Here is an 18805-nt window from a genome sequence, read left to right as displayed (position 1 = left end):
GACATAATCTTACTGAAGCTTTAAGTGCACTATCCTTTAGCGCAAGCATCAACTTTTGCTGGCCTGGGGATCAGCAATAGCAGATTCCATGCTATAGATAACCTAGAATAATTGAATACAACCTTTTTTTTAATTTTGTGGCTGCTGCAGTTAGCATGTTGTCAGGGGTAAAGGAAAGGGGGCATCAGAAGATTCCAGTGCCTGAGCTGTTACGGGATGCTTTTTGTGGCTCAAGTGGCTGAACTTTTACTGTTGTCTTTTGCTATGAAATGAATGAGTTACGGAAGTATAACAGAGGGTGTCCTGCATAATATCTCATTCTTGTTTCCAGACCTTGCTTGCATGTACAAGTTGTTTAGCCGTGTGCCAAATGGTCTGAAGACAATGTGCGAGTGCATGAGCTCATACCTGAGAGAGCAAGGCAAAGCACTAGTTTCTGAAGAGGGAGAAGGAAAGAATCCAGTTGACTACATTCAGGTAGTTAAATATTTTTAACTTTCTTTTCTTCCACCTTTCCCACATTCCCCAGACTAGTAGTTAACTACATGATTGATAAGGTAAACCTTAATATTGATTCAGAAGGGATTATTATTATTAAGCTACATTTTGAATTTTGTTTAAAATGTACATTTTCTAAATTTTATGATGTGTTTAGAACTCTTCTTTTACCTAAGTCGCTTGGAAAGTACATGCTTGGTTTTTGTGCTTTTGGTAGCTGCTTTTATTAAACAACATATTCAGGCTAATTATATAACTGCTTGGAACTTTTTGGATTATCCTAAATGATACTTGCCTCCAGAGTGAGTTATATGTCTGCTGGCAAATAGCTTTATAGAGTCTATTTTGTTTAATTTTGTGTAATGTTAGCTATCAATGTTCATTGAGAGAAAAATCACATGACAGCATTTCATGGCAAGATTAACTGTGACTGAGAGGTGAATGTGTTATAAATCATAACGGATTACTTGCTTCATTCTCCACCTCCCTGAGAAACAGAACACTTCTGCATGTTAGAAGACACAAGTGTTCTTTCTTGTTCTCCATCTCTCGCTAAGAAGTGATGTGTACCATTAATTTATCAAGATCACAAAATACGCTTCAGGAGTGTTTGTCATCTTTTCTCTCCCATTGTCTCTCAGAAGATGGTTTTCAGTTTGCACATAACATCTTTAGAGTTCATTGAACTTAAAGGAAATGTTTTTATAGCTGGAAGATGGTTTATACTTAATGTGAAAATGTGTATTCATTGAATGTTAAGGTTTGTTTGTTTTAAATGTGCAGTTGAAGTCCTTGTGCCTGGTCTTTGAGAAGCAATGCTGTATGTCTATTATAATCTCTGCTGTTTTGTTTGAAATCAATAACTTTGCTAGAACTGGTTACTATTATAAGAAGCCATTTGAGTATAAACACATTTTTGATTGGATTATTGATTTTCTGGCAATGCTGAAGCAAACTTCTTACCAAGCTTGGATAAGAATCACCTTTCCAAGGGTTGTTAAAAAGAAGAGAGAATGCCCTTTGAAATTTATTAGGTTTAATGATTAAGGGCTGTTATGTTTTTTTTGTGGTGGTATGATTTAAAAAAGAAAAAAAAAAAAGGCAAGTGATGTGGAAAATAAGTGTCTTGATTACTTGGAAGTAATTTTTCACTCCTTTTAAATCCTGCTGGACCTAAATGGGTATAATAAAAAATGTAACTGAGAAAGAGTTAAAAAATTATAAAGATGCTGTTGATGTTTCCTGCTACAAAGGCAAATAGCATAATGAAGCTGAAGAAGACTTACAGCCATACTGCATGTGCTTTGGCAGAGCATGTACCCCAGCCATCTTATGAAGATGTCCTAGGGAAGGGATTGATATTTGATTACCGCTAAACCCCCAAACAGGTTTATCCTCCACTTCCATTGACATGATGGAAGAAGAGAAAAATGCCTGTGAATTTAGAAACCACCTCGCTCTTCTCACCTCAGCCATGTTCATCTGAATCTTTCAAGGACTTAAATAGCAGTAAGAAGACAGACAAGGAAGCTACATTATACCACCAAGAAAAAACTTCATCATAGTCCAGCACTGCTTCTGCAACATGACATCACCAAACCCTGAGCATAATTGGTGAGATGATTGCAAAAGCATTGCCAGGGGATTAGATTTAAAACTTCTTATAATAATTTGAAGGGATGTTGAAATGCTGTTGTAATTTAAGGTACTAACAGTTTCTCCTGTTTAACACCAGGTTGTTCAGATGGTGTACTCCTGGAGAGGAGGCATAAGCTAACCTTGGTAAACAGAGAGATAGTGGGATTTACTTTGAATTTAAAATTTCTAATACGCATTAATTAGCCTGTCTAAAGACCATTCCTTTAAGTGAGATGGTGAGTTCCTAAGAAACATTACTACTTGCTTGAGTAATTCTTGAATGGCTTCTTTAAGTAACCACATATAAATAATTTCTTAAGAAACCGAGGACTTTAAGATCATTTAACCTGAACAGTTTGTGGGCAGTAGTTATCCATGATAAATGAACTCTTGAGTGAAATTTTCTGCCCCCCTCCCCAATGCCGTGTTAATTATATTGGAACCCTGTGTGCATTGTATATACTTAGCAAGGTGCTCAGGTGATTTTTAAGATGCTTCCCCCTTCTGCACCCAGTTGTTTTAACTCTGTGAAGATGGTGCAAACCCTAAAAATTATGTCAAGAATCTAATGGTTTAGCTCAGAGGAAGTGGTTCAGTTCAGGCCTGTGAACATCACACTGTGATAACTGGAGAGCTACTGCTTGTTTCTAACTTTCATATGTTCACAGTGACTCTTAAAGATCAGTAAGAAACATGCGACTAAATAATGCAGAACATGTCCCTGGATTGAAATTAGAGGGGGAAAAAGCCCTGACAAGATTAGGCCTGTTGTTGCAGTGTGTTTTCTCCTCAAATTTGCTTAGTAGCTCTAGGGATGCAGTTAATGGGTGCTTAGCCTCATCTTTCCCGTATCCTGTATTTATGATAGTGATTTTGTCAGCGTTATTTGAAATAGAAAAGGCTTAACAAGTACCTCCGTTAAGTTGTGGATTTAAAAATATGGTAAATCAACCTGTTTAACAAGGGTGATTAAAAAACTTTCTTAATCTTTGAGTAGCCTATTACAGCAAACTGCACCAGTATTTGACACCAATATTTTAGCCAGTTCATCTGAAAATTCCTTCCATACAAGATTTATGGCAGCTGTAGGTATTTAAAAATGGAAATGAAATTTCAGATACTTTGTAACAATGCCGAACATAGAGAGCTTTGCAGAATCTCTGACTGTAGCCATGGTCTTCACAACAGCTTCATCTCTTACTACTGTTTTACAGCTTGCAACTTCAAATCAATGAAAATGTTTATACTTTTTTTTTTTAAAAGGGTTTACTGGATTTGAAGAGTAGGTTTGACCGCTTTCTTCAAGAATCTTTCAATAATGATCGACTCTTCAAACAGACTATTGCGGGTGACTTTGAGTACTTCCTCAACCTCAACTCTAGGTCTCCAGAGTACCTCTCATTATTTATTGATGATAAGCTGAAAAAAGGAGTCAAGGGAGTAAGTATAAATTAAACTAAAAGATCATTCTCTTTGTTAACTTGGATCAGATTAAACTAAGCTACTCTTCCAAGAATGATTTTTATATTAAGATAAACGGCAGTAGCGCCTTAAAAAAAAAAAGTATATGTAACACATCTGAGCTCATAACACTTTAGATTCAAACTTACAGAAATATAAGGCACAAGGAGGTCTCAAGATGTTGTGTGGCTTGTCCCCCATCTCTGAAGCAGTATACCTCGATTACTTCTGGCAGATACCCTCTCAAAAAACAAAATTAGATTGTAGTAGATTCTTTAGCTCCCTTCCTTTGAAACCTTAAATATCAGTTCCTTAAATATCTTTATAGTTTGGCAGTTATTCTCAATATCTAATAGTTTCTTTCTAATATTAAGTCATTTGGGTAGAGGAAACAGTGCTGCTTTGTACTGCTTTTACATAACGGAGGACTATTACCACACCTCTCTCTTCTAGCTTAAGTACAACTGTTTCCTTCAGTCTTGCCTCATAGCTTGTTTCATGAAATTTTTTGAGGTACAGCACCTGGAACTGGGCAGGATGGTTCAGCTGAGGCTTCAGTGGCTCTGAATAAAGCTGAATATTATTGCATGCATCTTATGCTTTGGGAATCAAATAGTAAATTCTCTTTATTTATAAAATAAGTAATAATTGTATTGGTTGTGGCACTAGACAGGCTTAGCAAAATGAGTCTTAACATTTCAAAGCTTTCATTCCAAGCTGACTTTTCATATTCCTAATACTAGTTTCCATCTGTGCTTTTTAAAAAATACTTAAAAACTTATCCAGGACCTTTTGCTATATTTACCAGGCATTGTACCTATCCATCGTCTCCCTTCCCCCTCACAATTGCTTTTCCCTCCATTTTAGATCTATTTCTTTCCCCGCTCTATTGCGTTTGTGCACTGTTCTTTTGGCTCTATCGTTCACATGTTGGACCAGTTTTGTTGGCTTCTTTATAAGCTACTGTTAGACCGTATGCTTGCTACGAATTACTTTTAAGTATTTAGGTTGTATAAGACGCTTGTGCTGGAAGGTTAAAACCTGCAAATTATTTATTTTACAGCTAACGGAGCAAGAAGTAGAAACTATATTGGATAAGGCAATGGTTTTATTTAGATTTATGCAAGAGAAAGATGTTTTTGAACGCTATTACAAGCAGCACTTGGCAAGAAGACTTCTCACAAATAAGAGTGTTTCAGATGACTCTGAGAAAAATATGATATCTAAATTAAAGGTAAGACAGTATCTGTATACTTTTTACTTCATTTTTTTCATAAACACTTTTTTCTGTTTTTACATAAGGGATATATAGATAACATATATCTTGATTGCTGTTAAATACAGATTTGATTTTAAAGCCCCAACAGAAAATATGAAAGGCTTTTCTGAATAATTTGGTGGAAATAAAAGGAAGGAAATACTGGAAAGCACCTGTGATGAGACAGCAATGTAGAAAACACACACACCCCACACCCCCCCAAATTTGTTAAGGCTTTCCAAATAAGAGGACAATTCCTGTTATCTAGTGACTGGATTTGAAGACAAGACTCTGTTTTATCCTAGGTTTTCTGTTACTCACAGCAGAATTTTTTATTGCATGCATTATTGTTTTTTAGTTGCCTTCATCTGAAGACTGGTGATAATGCTCGATTCCTTTTTGATTAAGTAGTTTGAGATAGATTGAAAAGAAAGATCTTCATATCAGTGTCTGGAAACAGGTTTTCCTTAGTTGGTTCAATTTACTGATTAAATAAACCAAGAGATGAAGAAAGTAAAGCCTAAAGGTGAACAGTCTTTGAAGCATGTTCTAATGCAGGTTCTTCCTAAGTGGCATGATAAATGGCTGGGAAACTTCCAAACCAGAGTGATTTGATCCTAAAAGAAACTTTACTGATTCTCACTTTTGACCTTTGTATTTTATCAGTGAGCAAAGCCTGTTTGCATCAGATTTCTCCAAATTATCAGCATTAATTCCAAATTACCAGTATTAATTCCTTCCCAATTACCTCTCCACCTATTCTAGCCTGGTGATTTAAAAGGCACCAGGGCATGCATTTGCAAGGTGAATCGGTGGACCAGAACTGCCCTCTTTTCCCATGTCTTTGCATAGTGATTAGGATGCTGAAGCTAACATGCTTGCCTTTACCATGCATGTCAAAATATGTGTTAGAAATAGGCCTGAAGTCCTGTATGTGTGACCGAAATGCATGTGTTTGCACATGTATCTACACATGCATATGTTCCTGATTCTCAAACAGTCTAGTAATCTTACTTGGTAATCTGAAGTAAGCCTTTAAAATTATACACTCTGAGGACAACACGTTTTTTTTCTGATACAAATAAAGATTTTTATTTCCTTTTACGGTATCATGCTAAAAAGCAGACGAAAGTGTATATGCCTTGGTCCGATAAACTTTCACAGATTTTTTTTTTTTCTAAGATGAGATAGGAAGCTAAAAAGAAACCAAAAATACAATAATGAAGAAAAGAGAAGGAAAGCAAGTTTTGATATGTGTAGGGTTAGATCCTTATATGAAAAATGAAACTTTAAGTTCTGAAGGTAATGCAAATGGGAATCCCAGTAACCAAATGTACAGGAATAGCATTTTTATGAGATTTATAAACTAACTCTGTCTTGCCGTTCACATACCAGAAGCTCTGTTTTCATAGTGCTGGCACAACATGTTATTTTGCGTATTTTAGACTGAATGTGGATGTCAGTTCACGTCTAAACTGGAAGGAATGTTCAGGGACATGAGCATCTCAAACACGACGATGGATGAGTTCAGGCAGCATCTTCAGGCAACTGGGGTAAGAGTATGGGGGTCTGTTTGCTTGTCCTTTTACTTCAGTACAAACCCTGGACCTATACCAAGGCTTGTGGGTTTTAATTTGTTAGTATATGCATGTGGAAAGAAGGATGTTGTTAGCATCCTCAAATTATGTTTCTCTTACTGTGTTTCTAATCTTACAAACTTTGTTAGTATTTCCCGAAATACGACAGTCCGTTCGAAGCCTGATCCACAGCTTGAGCAGTGCCAATTTCATGCCACAAAATCCTGTTTCAGCTTCTGTTGTATCGGCGTTCTTCTGAACGGGCTCTGCAGCAGGCGCCCCGCTGCGGGCCCGCTGCCGAGCGGGGCGCGGGTGAGCGGCTCTTCCCGCTTGCGGCCGGCAGGGGGCGGGCGGCGGCCGCCTTCCCCGCCCAGCTGTGCCCCCCCACGTGTGGTGTGAGGCATTCTAAATCAATGCTGTGTCCTGGTTTGGCTAAGACCAAAAACATTGGGGAAACGGTTGCCATCTCAACTAAGGTGTTTCAGTTCCAGATAAAGATATTTTCTGTATCGTTCTGTCTGCATTGATGGCCTTTCCCTACGTTTTGGCTGGAGGGAGAAAACTGTTGAAGCTTTTTTTTCAGATGATTCACAGATTAACTAGTTTTCTGTGTCTAAATGGCTGTTTGAATTTCTCTTGTGAGCCCCATGACATTGGTGATATGAAATTAGAAGCATGGCAGTAATGTTGGCTACAGAGCAACCTTTATAGGGGTCTTTACATACTTTTGCAAATTGTTCGTCTTAAACCTTAATGAAATTCGATCAAAGGGATTTCTGTATAAGTAGCCTGTTACCGGTTTGTCTAGATTTTTCAGAAGTTGCCTTTGTTGATGCACACAGGCATTCAACACACACAATACAAAAACTTTTCCATAGTGCATGAAAATGCTACTCTGCTATTTAATACGGGAAGTTTCTGAGTTCATATGACAGTTTTTGAGCTTCTAAAATATCATGTGCTCTATTTGTATGTAGTAGGTTTATAACAAGTTGCATATAGTATGCTTTGGTTTTTCTTGTCCATAATGTGTGTTCTTTGAAGGTGTAAGTTATACCTCGTAGAGCTGAAAGTAGTCAGTTTTAAGTTTAATAATATTCAGCTTAGTTGAGATACCTAGTGAAGGATTACGCCTCACTGGTAGCCAGATGTTTATCACCAACTAACACAATTACTTTATGATCAGCACTTCAGTTGTAGAATGTTTCCTAACCAGTGGTGAATATTTATGGTAATGACTGTCTTTAGGGAAAGTGGCTAGGTTGTGTGTGTAGAAGTGAGTAACTGTTTACATTGCAGTCCAGAGGTAAATTGCAGGAAAAGTTCCCTATGGTTTAACATTAGATATTCAGTATTTACTCTCTGCTTCCAGAGAGTAAATTTATAAACAGTTAGTTTGAAACTGATAGATTTAGCAACCTGGCTTTACTGTATGTCATCAAAAACGTGTTTAGAAAGAATTGTTACATGTATTACGAGTTCTGTGTATGATCACAGGCATTTCATTCTTGGTTGAGAATTTATTTTGTTAAATTCTGTAGAGTCTTAAATGCCAGAGGGGAATAACATGGAGTATTTTTGCTGTACCATCTACTCTGATAGTGATGAATTCATTTGTCTGGCTTTGTAAAAAATACTATTTATAGATATATGTCTTTTTAGTCTGTGAAAATTCTATACATTCTACACTGATACAGAAAAATGGTGAAATGTGATCCTCTTTTAAAATAGTGGATGTTTTCTTCCAATCATCCTTAGGTCTCATTAGGTGGTGTTGATCTTACAGTGCGGGTCCTCACAACAGGTTACTGGCCTACTCAGTCAGCCACACCAAAGTGCAACATCCCTCCAGCTCCCAGACATGCTTTTGAAATATTTAGAAGGTATGTATTAAAACAGATTTTTAGGTAGAGGTTTTAAGGAGAAACTTTCTAAACTTAACTTACAGATATGTTTTACCATTAGAGTTAAAGACATGCTAGCATACCGCTCTTCTTCCGTTCATGCGAAAATTAGAGAATGCAATAGTCACATTGTGAGGCTTGAGTTTTGGGGAGCTTTTAATTAGAATTCTAACAAGAGGTAATGTTTTGAAAAAGCAAAAGTTAGAAATTTTTTAGTGTCCTTAATGGCTATGAAAACTCTATGTAACTGTTTAAAGCAATTTCTCCTTAGATACAAAATGTGAACTATGTACTAAGTTTTTGATTCAATTATATTACAGATTTTATCTAGCCAAACATAGTGGGCGACAGCTGACACTCCAACATCATATGGGTTCTGCAGATCTTAATGCCACTTTCTATGGGCCTGTTAAAAAGGTAAAGTATCAAGATTATGAAAATATAGTATCTTTTTTAAAAGTAAGCAAATGCACATTTGTAATAACTTCAGCACTTTGTCAAATAAGAGCTTACCCATTAATAATATAAGAAAAAGATGCCTTCCATCGGCTTTATAGTCTGATTCTTCCTTTGTAGCAGTTTTGGTTTGACTTTTTTCCCCCCTCTAAATCTAATCTGAATGCATCACTCAGCATCACCTCTTTGTTACCTCGTAGAAAAGTAGTAATTTGACCTTGAAGAGACATCAATGGTTTGATGTGCTTTGGGGTTTTTTGACTGTGAATCAGTCAAAAGTGAAATGAAACTTGGTTCTCTTTAGAGTAATTTCTGTTAATGTGAAAAAGTGTTGTTAAACCAAGTTTAGCCTGCTTTTCATATGCAGAGTGCTAGCAATGTAGACAACACTTTTTCAAACATGAGAATCTTAGTAGAGTTTATAGAAGTACAATGTTTAATGTTTATGTATACAATAAAATAATTTGCTAGTGATTTAGACCAGTTCTAAAATGCTAAGCTAGAGGTAGTAATGGCATGATGCTTGGGAACATAGAAGGCAAAGCAAAATGAAAATAAAATTTTTATACTGTAAAGTATTAATAATGTGCATTTGTGAGGATGTTAAAATTGTATTACTGTAGGATAAATATTTTTATAATTTTAAAGATAAGAGTAAGAAAACTGGAGGATGGGCAAGTAGTGGAACAGGAGCCAGAGAGGTGGTGGAGTCTCCGTCCTTGGAGATGCTCAGTATTTGACTGGACACAGCCCTGAGCATCCTGCTCTAGATGGCCTGGCTTTGAGTGGTGGCTGGACTGTGGGACCTGCATAAGTGCCTCCAACCTCAATCACCCTGTGATTCTAAGACAGCTACTGGAGAGACATCCTGTTTACACCACCAGGCGTATACTATTCTATCACTTGCATAGACTGATCTCCTAGATAACTATTTCATCATATAACTTTCATCTTACCGAGGGTAAAGTATTTTGCAGTGAAGAATAATCTAATAGTAGTTTTGTAATTTTAAAATAGGAAGATGGCTCAGAGGTTGGCGTAGGAGGTGCCCAAGTAACTGGTTCAAATACACGGAAGCACATATTGCAAGTCTCCACCTTCCAGATGACGATATTAATGCTCTTTAACAACAGAGAAAAATACACATTTGAGGTAAGCATTGTGGTTTTCTCACCTGATTTTAAATAACTGTTTCAGGCACTTTCTTGTCCTCTCGAATAGACCTTTGAAGACCAGGTGCCTCTCATTCTATTTGAGTGTGGATCAGGCCAATAAATACAGGAAGCAGATCATTAGCAATGCATCTAGGAAACAGTTGTAGGGGAGGAAATTATTTGGGAACAGAAGTTTTCAGAAATGAAGAGTTGTGAGTGTGGTTATACCTAGGCCATAGAGCTATAGAAAAGCTGAAGTTGGAATGCAGCAGGTGGCTCCCTTTGCTCATTTTGTCTTTGAAAAACTGGATTTAGAGGCCAAAGGGTGGAGAAGGGTTTGTATCCTGGATTCTTAAACACTTGAAGTGCTTGAACTGGCAGGCTGGGATGAGCTGTAGGATGAATCAAAACTTTCATCCCTTCTCTAAGTTAGTGAGACAGAAAGGGCAATGAAGAAGGTCCAGGCAGATTCTTGACAAGGAGACTAGAGGGGCATTGCTAGGAAAGGTTGAATTGGTCAGCTCATAGACGATGGTGAAGAAGCCTTTGGGAGTGGAGGAGGATCCTGTGCTATGAGGTTTGAGCATTATATTGTTAATGTCAATCAATAGTTTCGTTTTAGATGTTATCTTCTGTTTGAGAGAGCGTTGGCAGCGTTGAAAAGCAGTATGAGTACAGTTTGAAACAGTGGATTTCCAGGTTTTCTCATCTATTTTTGACTGTGCTATGCATAGTAATCATTTGCCTTTTTGTTTGGATTTTGTTTTCAGCTTATTTGGCCTACTTCTAGGCTGTTAATGAAGAATGTTTCTTTGAAACCGTCTCAGTTGGGATTAAGGAAGACAGGGTTTGATAAGAGGCTCTTAATAAACTGCTCATAGTTCAGAAAAAGATTATTTCAGAGCACAGCAAGTCCTGTATGTTGTGAAATCTTATTGCAGGGGCATTAGAGCTTTGAGTACTTTCTGTGCAGAATACTTGAGGGGGAGGTGGAAGAGGGGGACTTAACAGCTCATTTTTTTTCTTGAAGTTGGTATTGAAATTGGGCTGGTGGCTACCTTATTCTACAAAACTGTAGGCTTTATGAATAGTAGAGCCTTACCCATATATGAATAAATAATACTTGGTAGAGCAGTGAAAAATACAATTTTTGATATGTGCTCTAAATTATAGTTTATTTTATTAAGACCAGATGATAGAGGAATATGTCTGTGTGCTTTTAGGTTGTGTATATTTTGTTTATATCTGGTTTGGGAGTTCTTAAACTCTTATTTTGTGTCCCACTGTAACTAAAACATTAAGAAGGCATATTTGTTTTGTTTGGTTTCTTTGGTGAAGTGTGTGGGAGTTGTCTTTAACTCCAGCCAGGAAAGCTTATGAAAACTTAAGAGTAGAATGAATTTTATCTTTGTTCATTGATTATTGAATACCATCATTAATTGCTGAGTGCTGGGCAACTGTTATTTCTGTCATATCAAATGTGAGTGCTTGAACTGCAATATAGCATGAGATGACTTGTGTGTGCTTGTGTAAGCATAAAACTGTCTGATATACAAGTGTTTCTGCAGATTCACAGCTGAACAGAGTAATTTGAAGTTGCCTTCACAGTTGAAGAGACTTTGCTCTTTTGTTTTGCGTTCAGTGTATTAATTGCAAACTTGACAAGATCCTCACAATAAGACTAATAGCCATTAAGCCATGTGATTGAGAGACAAATGAGATGATGATGATGCAAAAATTGTGCATAAGATGCTACAGAAACTTAAAGGGTTATTGCATAGCAAAATTCCTTCACAAAAGTGTATGACTTTATTATATTCCTATACAGCAATGTTTTATTTATATATGCAAAAGAACCGGTGGCCATATGGGTCTAGGTTAATGCTACTTGAATCTAAGAGGCAGGGTCTTCATGCAAGCCTTTGAAGAATGCTAATTTTTTCAAAGAAATCAATTTATTCTAATCAAGTGTCCTCTAATACTCAACATATTTTTCTGTTAGTTCACAGTACATCTCAGTATTTTAAAAGGTGAAATGCACAATTTTTTTAATGATGACATCAAAAATAAGGGGAAAACTTTTGGTTCTTTCTTTAGGTTTAACAAACAAGAAATACAAATGTGACTAGTAGAAGTAAACTTGTTGAATAATTCCACAAAAATGAGAGATTAGAACTTAAAACTGGCTTACCTGTTTTCTCTTTTGCCAGTCTCTGCTTTGGAAGATATAAAAGTTGAAGTATTTAAATAAAAATTAAAATCTTTTTTTTTTGTCATTTCAACAAAATTACATAATGTTTTTCCTTCTAATATCGTTCTGCACGTTTTCCTTCTAATAAACTTTTTTTCTTGTGTAGAACTGGACAGAGGAAGTTCCATGCCTAGAATAATCTCTTTTGTAGCCTCCAGATAGAGCTCACCTGGTAACATTTTTAGAACTAAGATTGTGTAATGGGTACTGCTCTTGTGTACAACTGTAGTGTGGTCTTTAAAATAAGGCATTTTTGGAGATTGGGAAAAAACTTATCCATTTTTCACTGTTACATCAAATGTCTATATAAAAATATGTTTAGAAAAATTATATGCTACAGACTGAAGGAAAAAGAGAGCACAGGAACATCTGTTATCCCCATTTACATTCATAGCTATACTTTTTCATCCAACTTGAAGTTTTTGCTTTCTTCTGAGGCAGCATATTGCAGTGCAATTCTTTCTGTGGTTCTTATTTTAATGCTAGCTTAAATTCTGAAACCCAAATGGTTTGCATACGTTAGTGGCTGAATTGGAATGCTACAGAGTGAAGTAAAATCAACACAGAAATACATAGTGGTTAGTATAAGGATGTTTAGCATCAAAAGAACTCAGGTTTCATTTTAGGTCTTTGTTTTACTTTCATCAAAATATATTTCATTGTAGAAGTGATTTAGTTTTGAAAGGATTAATTTTAGGTGTTGATCAAAAAGTAAAGTTTGGGAGCCTGCATGTCACAGGCATTACATAATTAATAAGCTGGATTTGGTTTGTAGCCATGAGGCTTTACATTTACCCAAGTCCTAAAATCTAAGTGTCACCTTCCTTTGGTTTATTAAATTTATGCTGATCAATCCATTTCAGTAAGACTTTTTGTTTGTGGCCATGTAAAGGATTATAGCGTTTTGGGGGTTTCTTAATACTACTTTGTGCCAGATCCGGAAAAAATGCGTGAAGGTGGCAATTGTTATTTTAAATAAAGCAACAAATGAAGAAATAGTAAATTTCTGTGAGCTGCTTGGGAAGAGGCATTTTGATACTAGCAAATAGTTAAAATATGTGAATACATGTCACTTATTTGAAATACTATGAATATTTCTGAATGCATTATGCTAAGAATACTCTTAAACTTAAACGCTTTATTATTTCCCAATCATCCATAAGCAGTAGGTATCAAAAATTCGGATTTTTGTTTAATTTTAGACTTACTGATTATTATTTTTAATTTACCTCATTCAAATGAATTTGAACTCGTGTCAAAAATACAATTTCACATGATTTCACATAAAGTTAACATTGTACATGTAATGTTGGGTCTCTAGCTGAAAAGTAAGGCATATTCTGTCTGAGCCTTGGCATCACAGAGACCTGGTAGTGAGATGTATATGAGATACACTGTAATTAATGACAGATTCAGAGTAGAGACCAGTACATCCAAATTATTTTTATTGCATGTTGTCAGTGGTGGATGACCACAGAAGAGTGGCATTTTTTTCTGGATTGATTTTAAAAAACTTGAGTACATACACTCAAGAAATAACATCATTTAATAGAACTTAGTTGTACTCTGAAGTTTGATTTTTTTTTTAATTTTTTCTTTCCTTGTCACTGTTTAAAGAACTTTTAACGAGTTCTTTATAGTTCTTTACAGATCTTAGCATTTTGGTCACTGGGAGTTGTTACTGCTGCTTTTAGCCTGAAGGTCATCAGTTTGACTTGTGTGCCATAAGCATTAGGAATTTATGGGGACAGTGGAAGAGCTTGATACTGCTCTTGGAACTGAAGGTGGGGAAGCCAGGAAAGTGACAGCTCTTGTGGACAGTTACATGTCTGTGACGTTTGGTTTTTTTCTGTTTGGTCTTTAGCTGCTAGAGGTCCCTCAAGAGTCTGAATGGGAATGTGAAATCAGAGATGTCTGCAGTTTCCTCTAACTAGAAAAAGGATGAAAATAGAGATAAGGCTAAAATTAATTTCTAATGAGTGGGAGCTCAGTAAACAAGTTAGGTTTGAGGAAGCAGTCGTAGCTGGCCTACTCGCAGAGGATGTTAAGACATCATTCTGCATCCAGTATAATTTGCTTACTAACTCATGAGCACTGGTGACTTGCCTAACGTGCAGCTCTCAGCTGAACTCTTAAGAATACTGACAGAGGTGCAACAAGTTATGTACATGTTTTTACAAACATTCTTCTTCAAAGTTCATACATTTGCTGCATTATGATGGGGGTTTTTTGTATTTCACCTGGAGAAGTCCTAGCCAAGGGCATCTGGGCTTTAAATAAATTGTTTCAAGTTATTCAGAAAGGAGGTGTATTAATCTAGAGTATTTCTATGCTCCTGTGAAACTAGGCACTGTTTGCTTCCATTTGTAAAGATCTTATTTTCAACAGTGCTGCTGAATGCAAAAGCATTTACACAGTTCTGCATCAGGAATGCTCAGGAACATCATGGATGTTTTCCATCACTGAGTTACTTAGAAGGTTTGGTTTCACTCTGTTCAGCAAATGTTGGAGACAGCGAACAAATCCTTTCAGCCTTCTCAAAAATTAGGGTGAAATGAAACAGCTGATTATTCATTCTTCTATTTTCAGCTCATGGTGACTATTTACTTGACAGAATTCACTGTCTGTGCATTGACCCAGGTGGATTATTTTGTATAGTACATATTGAGACTTCGCTACTGAATGAAGTCTAACCTTTCAAGCCTCACAACTGTCATATAGTTATTTTGCACTCTTGTGTTATTTTGCACTCAATAGTGTTATTTTGCACTCTTGAAGGTGGACATTTCAAGCAATCAGTGCTGTTGTTTGCAAAACATTATACTTATTTCTGCCGTAGCCATAAACTAATTAAGGTATTTTTCTTTAGGAAATTCAACAAGAAACTGATATCCCCGAAAGAGAACTGGTTAGAGCCCTACAGTCCCTTGCATGTGGCAAACCAACACAACGTGTTCTTACAAAAGAGCCTAAATCAAAAGAAATAGAAAATGGTCATATATTTACAGTGAATGATCAGTTCACATCTAAACTACACAGAGTCAAGATTCAGACGGGTAAGTGAGCTTTATATTCTACTGTCTTGCAGTCCCAAAACTGCCTTCAAATGTCAAATTATCTTTTGCAGGATTGATGTCCATACAAGTAAAAGGAAGAGAGTAATACGTTTTTTTTGTTGATGATTGGCTGCATCAAAATGAAAATTTAAATACTGAGAAAAGTGTGGAAGTCATAGTTAAGCCTTTTACTTAACAAAATTTGTAGTTATCTCTTAACAGGAAATGTTGAAAGAGAAATAAAATTCAAATTAAATAGTAAAATTAAAAATATGCTACTGATTGATTCAGAAATAGGAAAATTGCATCATAAGTTGCTGTACTGCTGTGAAATTGAGTGGTGTTTTTAGCCCACAATACAACAGACATTTCCAAGTGCCAGGTAGCTATAATGTTTTTGAGCAATGATTTGGGTTTAACAAATACGAGAAGCTGATTGGTACATACCACTTCATTAGCTCATCAAAGTGCTGGTTTGTGTTATGCATGGGTAATGTTGAGAGCTTTTGTCTAGAAAGCTCTCTGGAAATAATTTCTCAGTTGTAGCATTGCCGTGGATACAACTCATAGAGTGTTTTGGAAGATTCATTCTTAGTTTTCGTACACCTAAAAATATTTTCTGACTTTGCAAATCTCAGTACATAAAATATACAGCACCATTGGCAGTGTTTTAAGTGCAACATTGGTGATTCACATGCTGTTTGTTGCATGTAATATGACTTGTTGGGCTTCTGTGCAGCCCGCTGTGTCCAGGGATGTAAGCATGTAAAACCCAGTAGTACCTACATACATTACACTACATGTATCCCTCTGCATAAGTGATAACTAGACTGTCTTCATGCGCATGCAGAGTGCTATGGTGTCAACACATTTGCCATGTCTGGAGAATTTTTCTGGTGAGCCGGAGCGCAGCAGCCAAATGAGGATGTTGAGAAACCTCTGATCAGGGCCCAAGGCACTTCCCTGGCATAATTGCAGTAAATTCTGTGACAACTGTTTGAGCTTTAGTGGAATTCTGCTTGTTCATTTCCACTCCACGAATGTCTGTGAATGGGGAATATGATTGGGGGTTCAAGATGGTTTTAGAGCAAATTTTATACTTGTGATTTTATGTTTCTGTCTTACACAAAAGACTTCTTATGTGAATATCTTTAAAACTGATAAACACTTGGGGCTTTTGAGTGAAGAAGGGCAGGGGGGAAAGTGGTATAGTAGTGTGGAGGAGGGCTTGGTTATAATGATGCTTGGGTGAAAGGGTAAGAAAAGCTAGATGTAAGGACAGAAATAAAGCATAAATAGAGGAGAACAGAATACAAAGAATATAATTCAGTTGGAGAGGATAAAATTGGACTATTTCCTCTGACTGAACTTTTAAAGTATTTCACTAGTTTGTGAAGTAAATTTTCAATCCTTTTTCTATTTTAATTAATGGATTATTTGCTATATTAAAGAGAAAAATATTTAATGGGAGCATGGGGGTTGGTGGTGCCTGTAAGCAGATTTGAATACTGTTCAAATTTTAACATAGCAATAATTAAATAACAGATTGTTACCTTGTCAGTTGCTATCAAAATGTGCCAGAAATTGTCAATATGTTCTTGTGGCTGCTTTTCATTAAAAAAATCAAGTTTGAGAATGTCAAAACTCAGGAAAATATAACAACTTGATGTCTACATGAAATAAATAGTGAAGCTAACACACAGTGAAATTAATTTTAATTTTGCTAACATACTTTACATTCTCTTTCTTTCCTTTAAGTTGCTGCCAAACAAGGAGAGTCTGATCCAGAAAGGAAAGAAACAAGGCAGAAAGTAGATGATGACAGAAAACATGAGATAGAAGCTGCTATAGTTCGGATAATGAAATCTAGGAAGAAGATGCAACACAACGTGCTAGTAGCAGAGGTATACTTGTACACAGTTTTGATATAGGCTCGGGAATTCTTTTTGCTTTTCCTATTAATTCATGAAAGATACACAGCTCTCACTAACATGATTCTGAAAGGCTTTTGAGGGATGCTGTATTTAATCCATCCTTTTTTTTTCTCCCTGTCTATCTGAAGACATTTAAATCTTTACGCTTTGGTTTAGGATGTACTCATGGGTATATCTAATTTTCCTTCCTCCTTTTAGTGCTATTATGATGCTATCAAATTCCTTGAAGTAACAGTTGGCAACAAAAACCACTACTTAATTTTAATTATTTTCTGCTTTGATCTTGTTACTGACTGTTGGGTCCAGGTTTGAGAGATCTGAGCTCTTAGAGAGAGAAAGAGTTCTGCTGCTCTTAACTCCTAAGTTCTGACCGCTTCAGGAATAGTACTTAGTGTTTTCCACATAAAACAGCATTTTCCACTTTTGAGCTTCCTTAGGGCTGTGAAATTGAGAGGATTCTCTGGTTGTGACCGTGCCTCTGTAGAGGGTCAGTACTTTGAATCATACCCCAAAGTGAGCAAGCAACTGATGGGGGGAAAAAAACTGTCAGAAGTTTGCAGGCTGTTTCTTATGCTTCATGGTTGTAGCCAGCCCTGTCTAAATATATTTTTCTGATTATTTTGGTCAGTTAGGATACTTAATGATCTTACTTGCCTGGTGATCTTATTATTGGTTTTGATGTTATGTTTTAGGTAACTCAGCAGCTGAAGGCCCGATTCTTACCAAGTCCAGTTGTTATTAAAAAACGTATTGAAGGACTTATTGAGAGAGAATATTTGGCACGAACACCTGAGGATCGCAAAGTATACACTTACGTAGCATAAAATGCGTTCAGAAAATTTGATTTATTCTTGGACTATACTCTTCGCATGAACTGGGAAGTTCTTTTAAATCATTAATATTAAGACGACCATCTCTTCTATTAAATTACAATACATGTTCTAGACCATTCAGATCAAGCCTTTTACTCCTTTTGAGAGTTTTCAACATCAATTGATTGAGCTTCAGGCTTTTCAACGTTATCCCTGTAGAGATCATCCTTACAATTCTTCGGGAAAATGTGAATGTGCCGCGTTTGTTTTCAATACTGTATGAAAACAGAAAAATAAAAACAAATTTAGAAAATACAGCTCATTTAAAAAATAAAATTGTTGGAATTTCATTTCCCAAGATCTTCAGTGTTGATGTAAATGTGTTTCTGTAGTGTTGCTTAGCACTTCGCGCATTGTATAAGTTGGGTTTAAAAGAAACCACAACTGGTAAGGCAAAATTCCCAGTTATATTGCTCTGCTTCAAATGTTTCTTTAACTAGCCATGTTTAATTTAAATATTTGGTAATTTTTTGAAGACCCAAGAAGACAACTTGAGCATGTTTCACTCTTCCAGCTGCACTCACTGTTCCAACAACATGAATCGGGAACTTCTCGGGGCTCAGAAAAGACCGTAATAATTTTGGCTTTCCCTTCTGTAATTTGAGTTCTTCTAAATTAAACTCTATATTGATTAGGTTTGTTCTGGTTTCTTTATAGGAAAAAGGAAAAGATTTTAGTGTGTATAAACTGTATAATAATTTTTGCTGTTGTACTCACTGCTGATGGTGGATTGTACAGGGCGATGT

The 18805-nt window shown here is 36.3% G+C and overlaps 1 protein-coding gene across 1 annotated transcript in view; it reads left to right on the top strand.

Moving 5' to 3' along the window:
* CUL3 (cullin 3) overlaps positions 1 to 18337 on the top strand; it is a 57473-nt gene extending 39136 nt beyond the window's left edge. Inside the window, exons 7-16 of the mRNA XM_072867619.1 lie at positions 332 to 477; positions 3400 to 3576; positions 4661 to 4831; positions 6301 to 6408; positions 8191 to 8315; positions 8657 to 8753; positions 9810 to 9944; positions 15067 to 15253; positions 17012 to 17157; positions 17880 to 18337. Of these exons, the coding sequence (XP_072723720.1) occupies positions 332 to 477; positions 3400 to 3576; positions 4661 to 4831; positions 6301 to 6408; positions 8191 to 8315; positions 8657 to 8753; positions 9810 to 9944; positions 15067 to 15253; positions 17012 to 17157; positions 17880 to 18011 (1424 nt within the window). The 3' untranslated portion in view covers positions 18012 to 18337. The remainder of the gene's footprint in view (positions 1 to 331; positions 478 to 3399; positions 3577 to 4660; positions 4832 to 6300; positions 6409 to 8190; positions 8316 to 8656; positions 8754 to 9809; positions 9945 to 15066; positions 15254 to 17011; positions 17158 to 17879) is intronic.
* Positions 18338 to 18805: the final 468 nt, after the last annotated feature.

This window comes from Ciconia boyciana, chromosome 7, assembly GCF_034638445.1.
Source record: "Ciconia boyciana chromosome 7, ASM3463844v1, whole genome shotgun sequence".
Classification (NCBI taxonomy): Eukaryota; Metazoa; Chordata; class Aves; order Ciconiiformes; family Ciconiidae; genus Ciconia; species Ciconia boyciana.
Note: the sequence above shows the minus strand (reverse complement) of the source record. Positions and strands in the feature narration are given on the sequence as shown.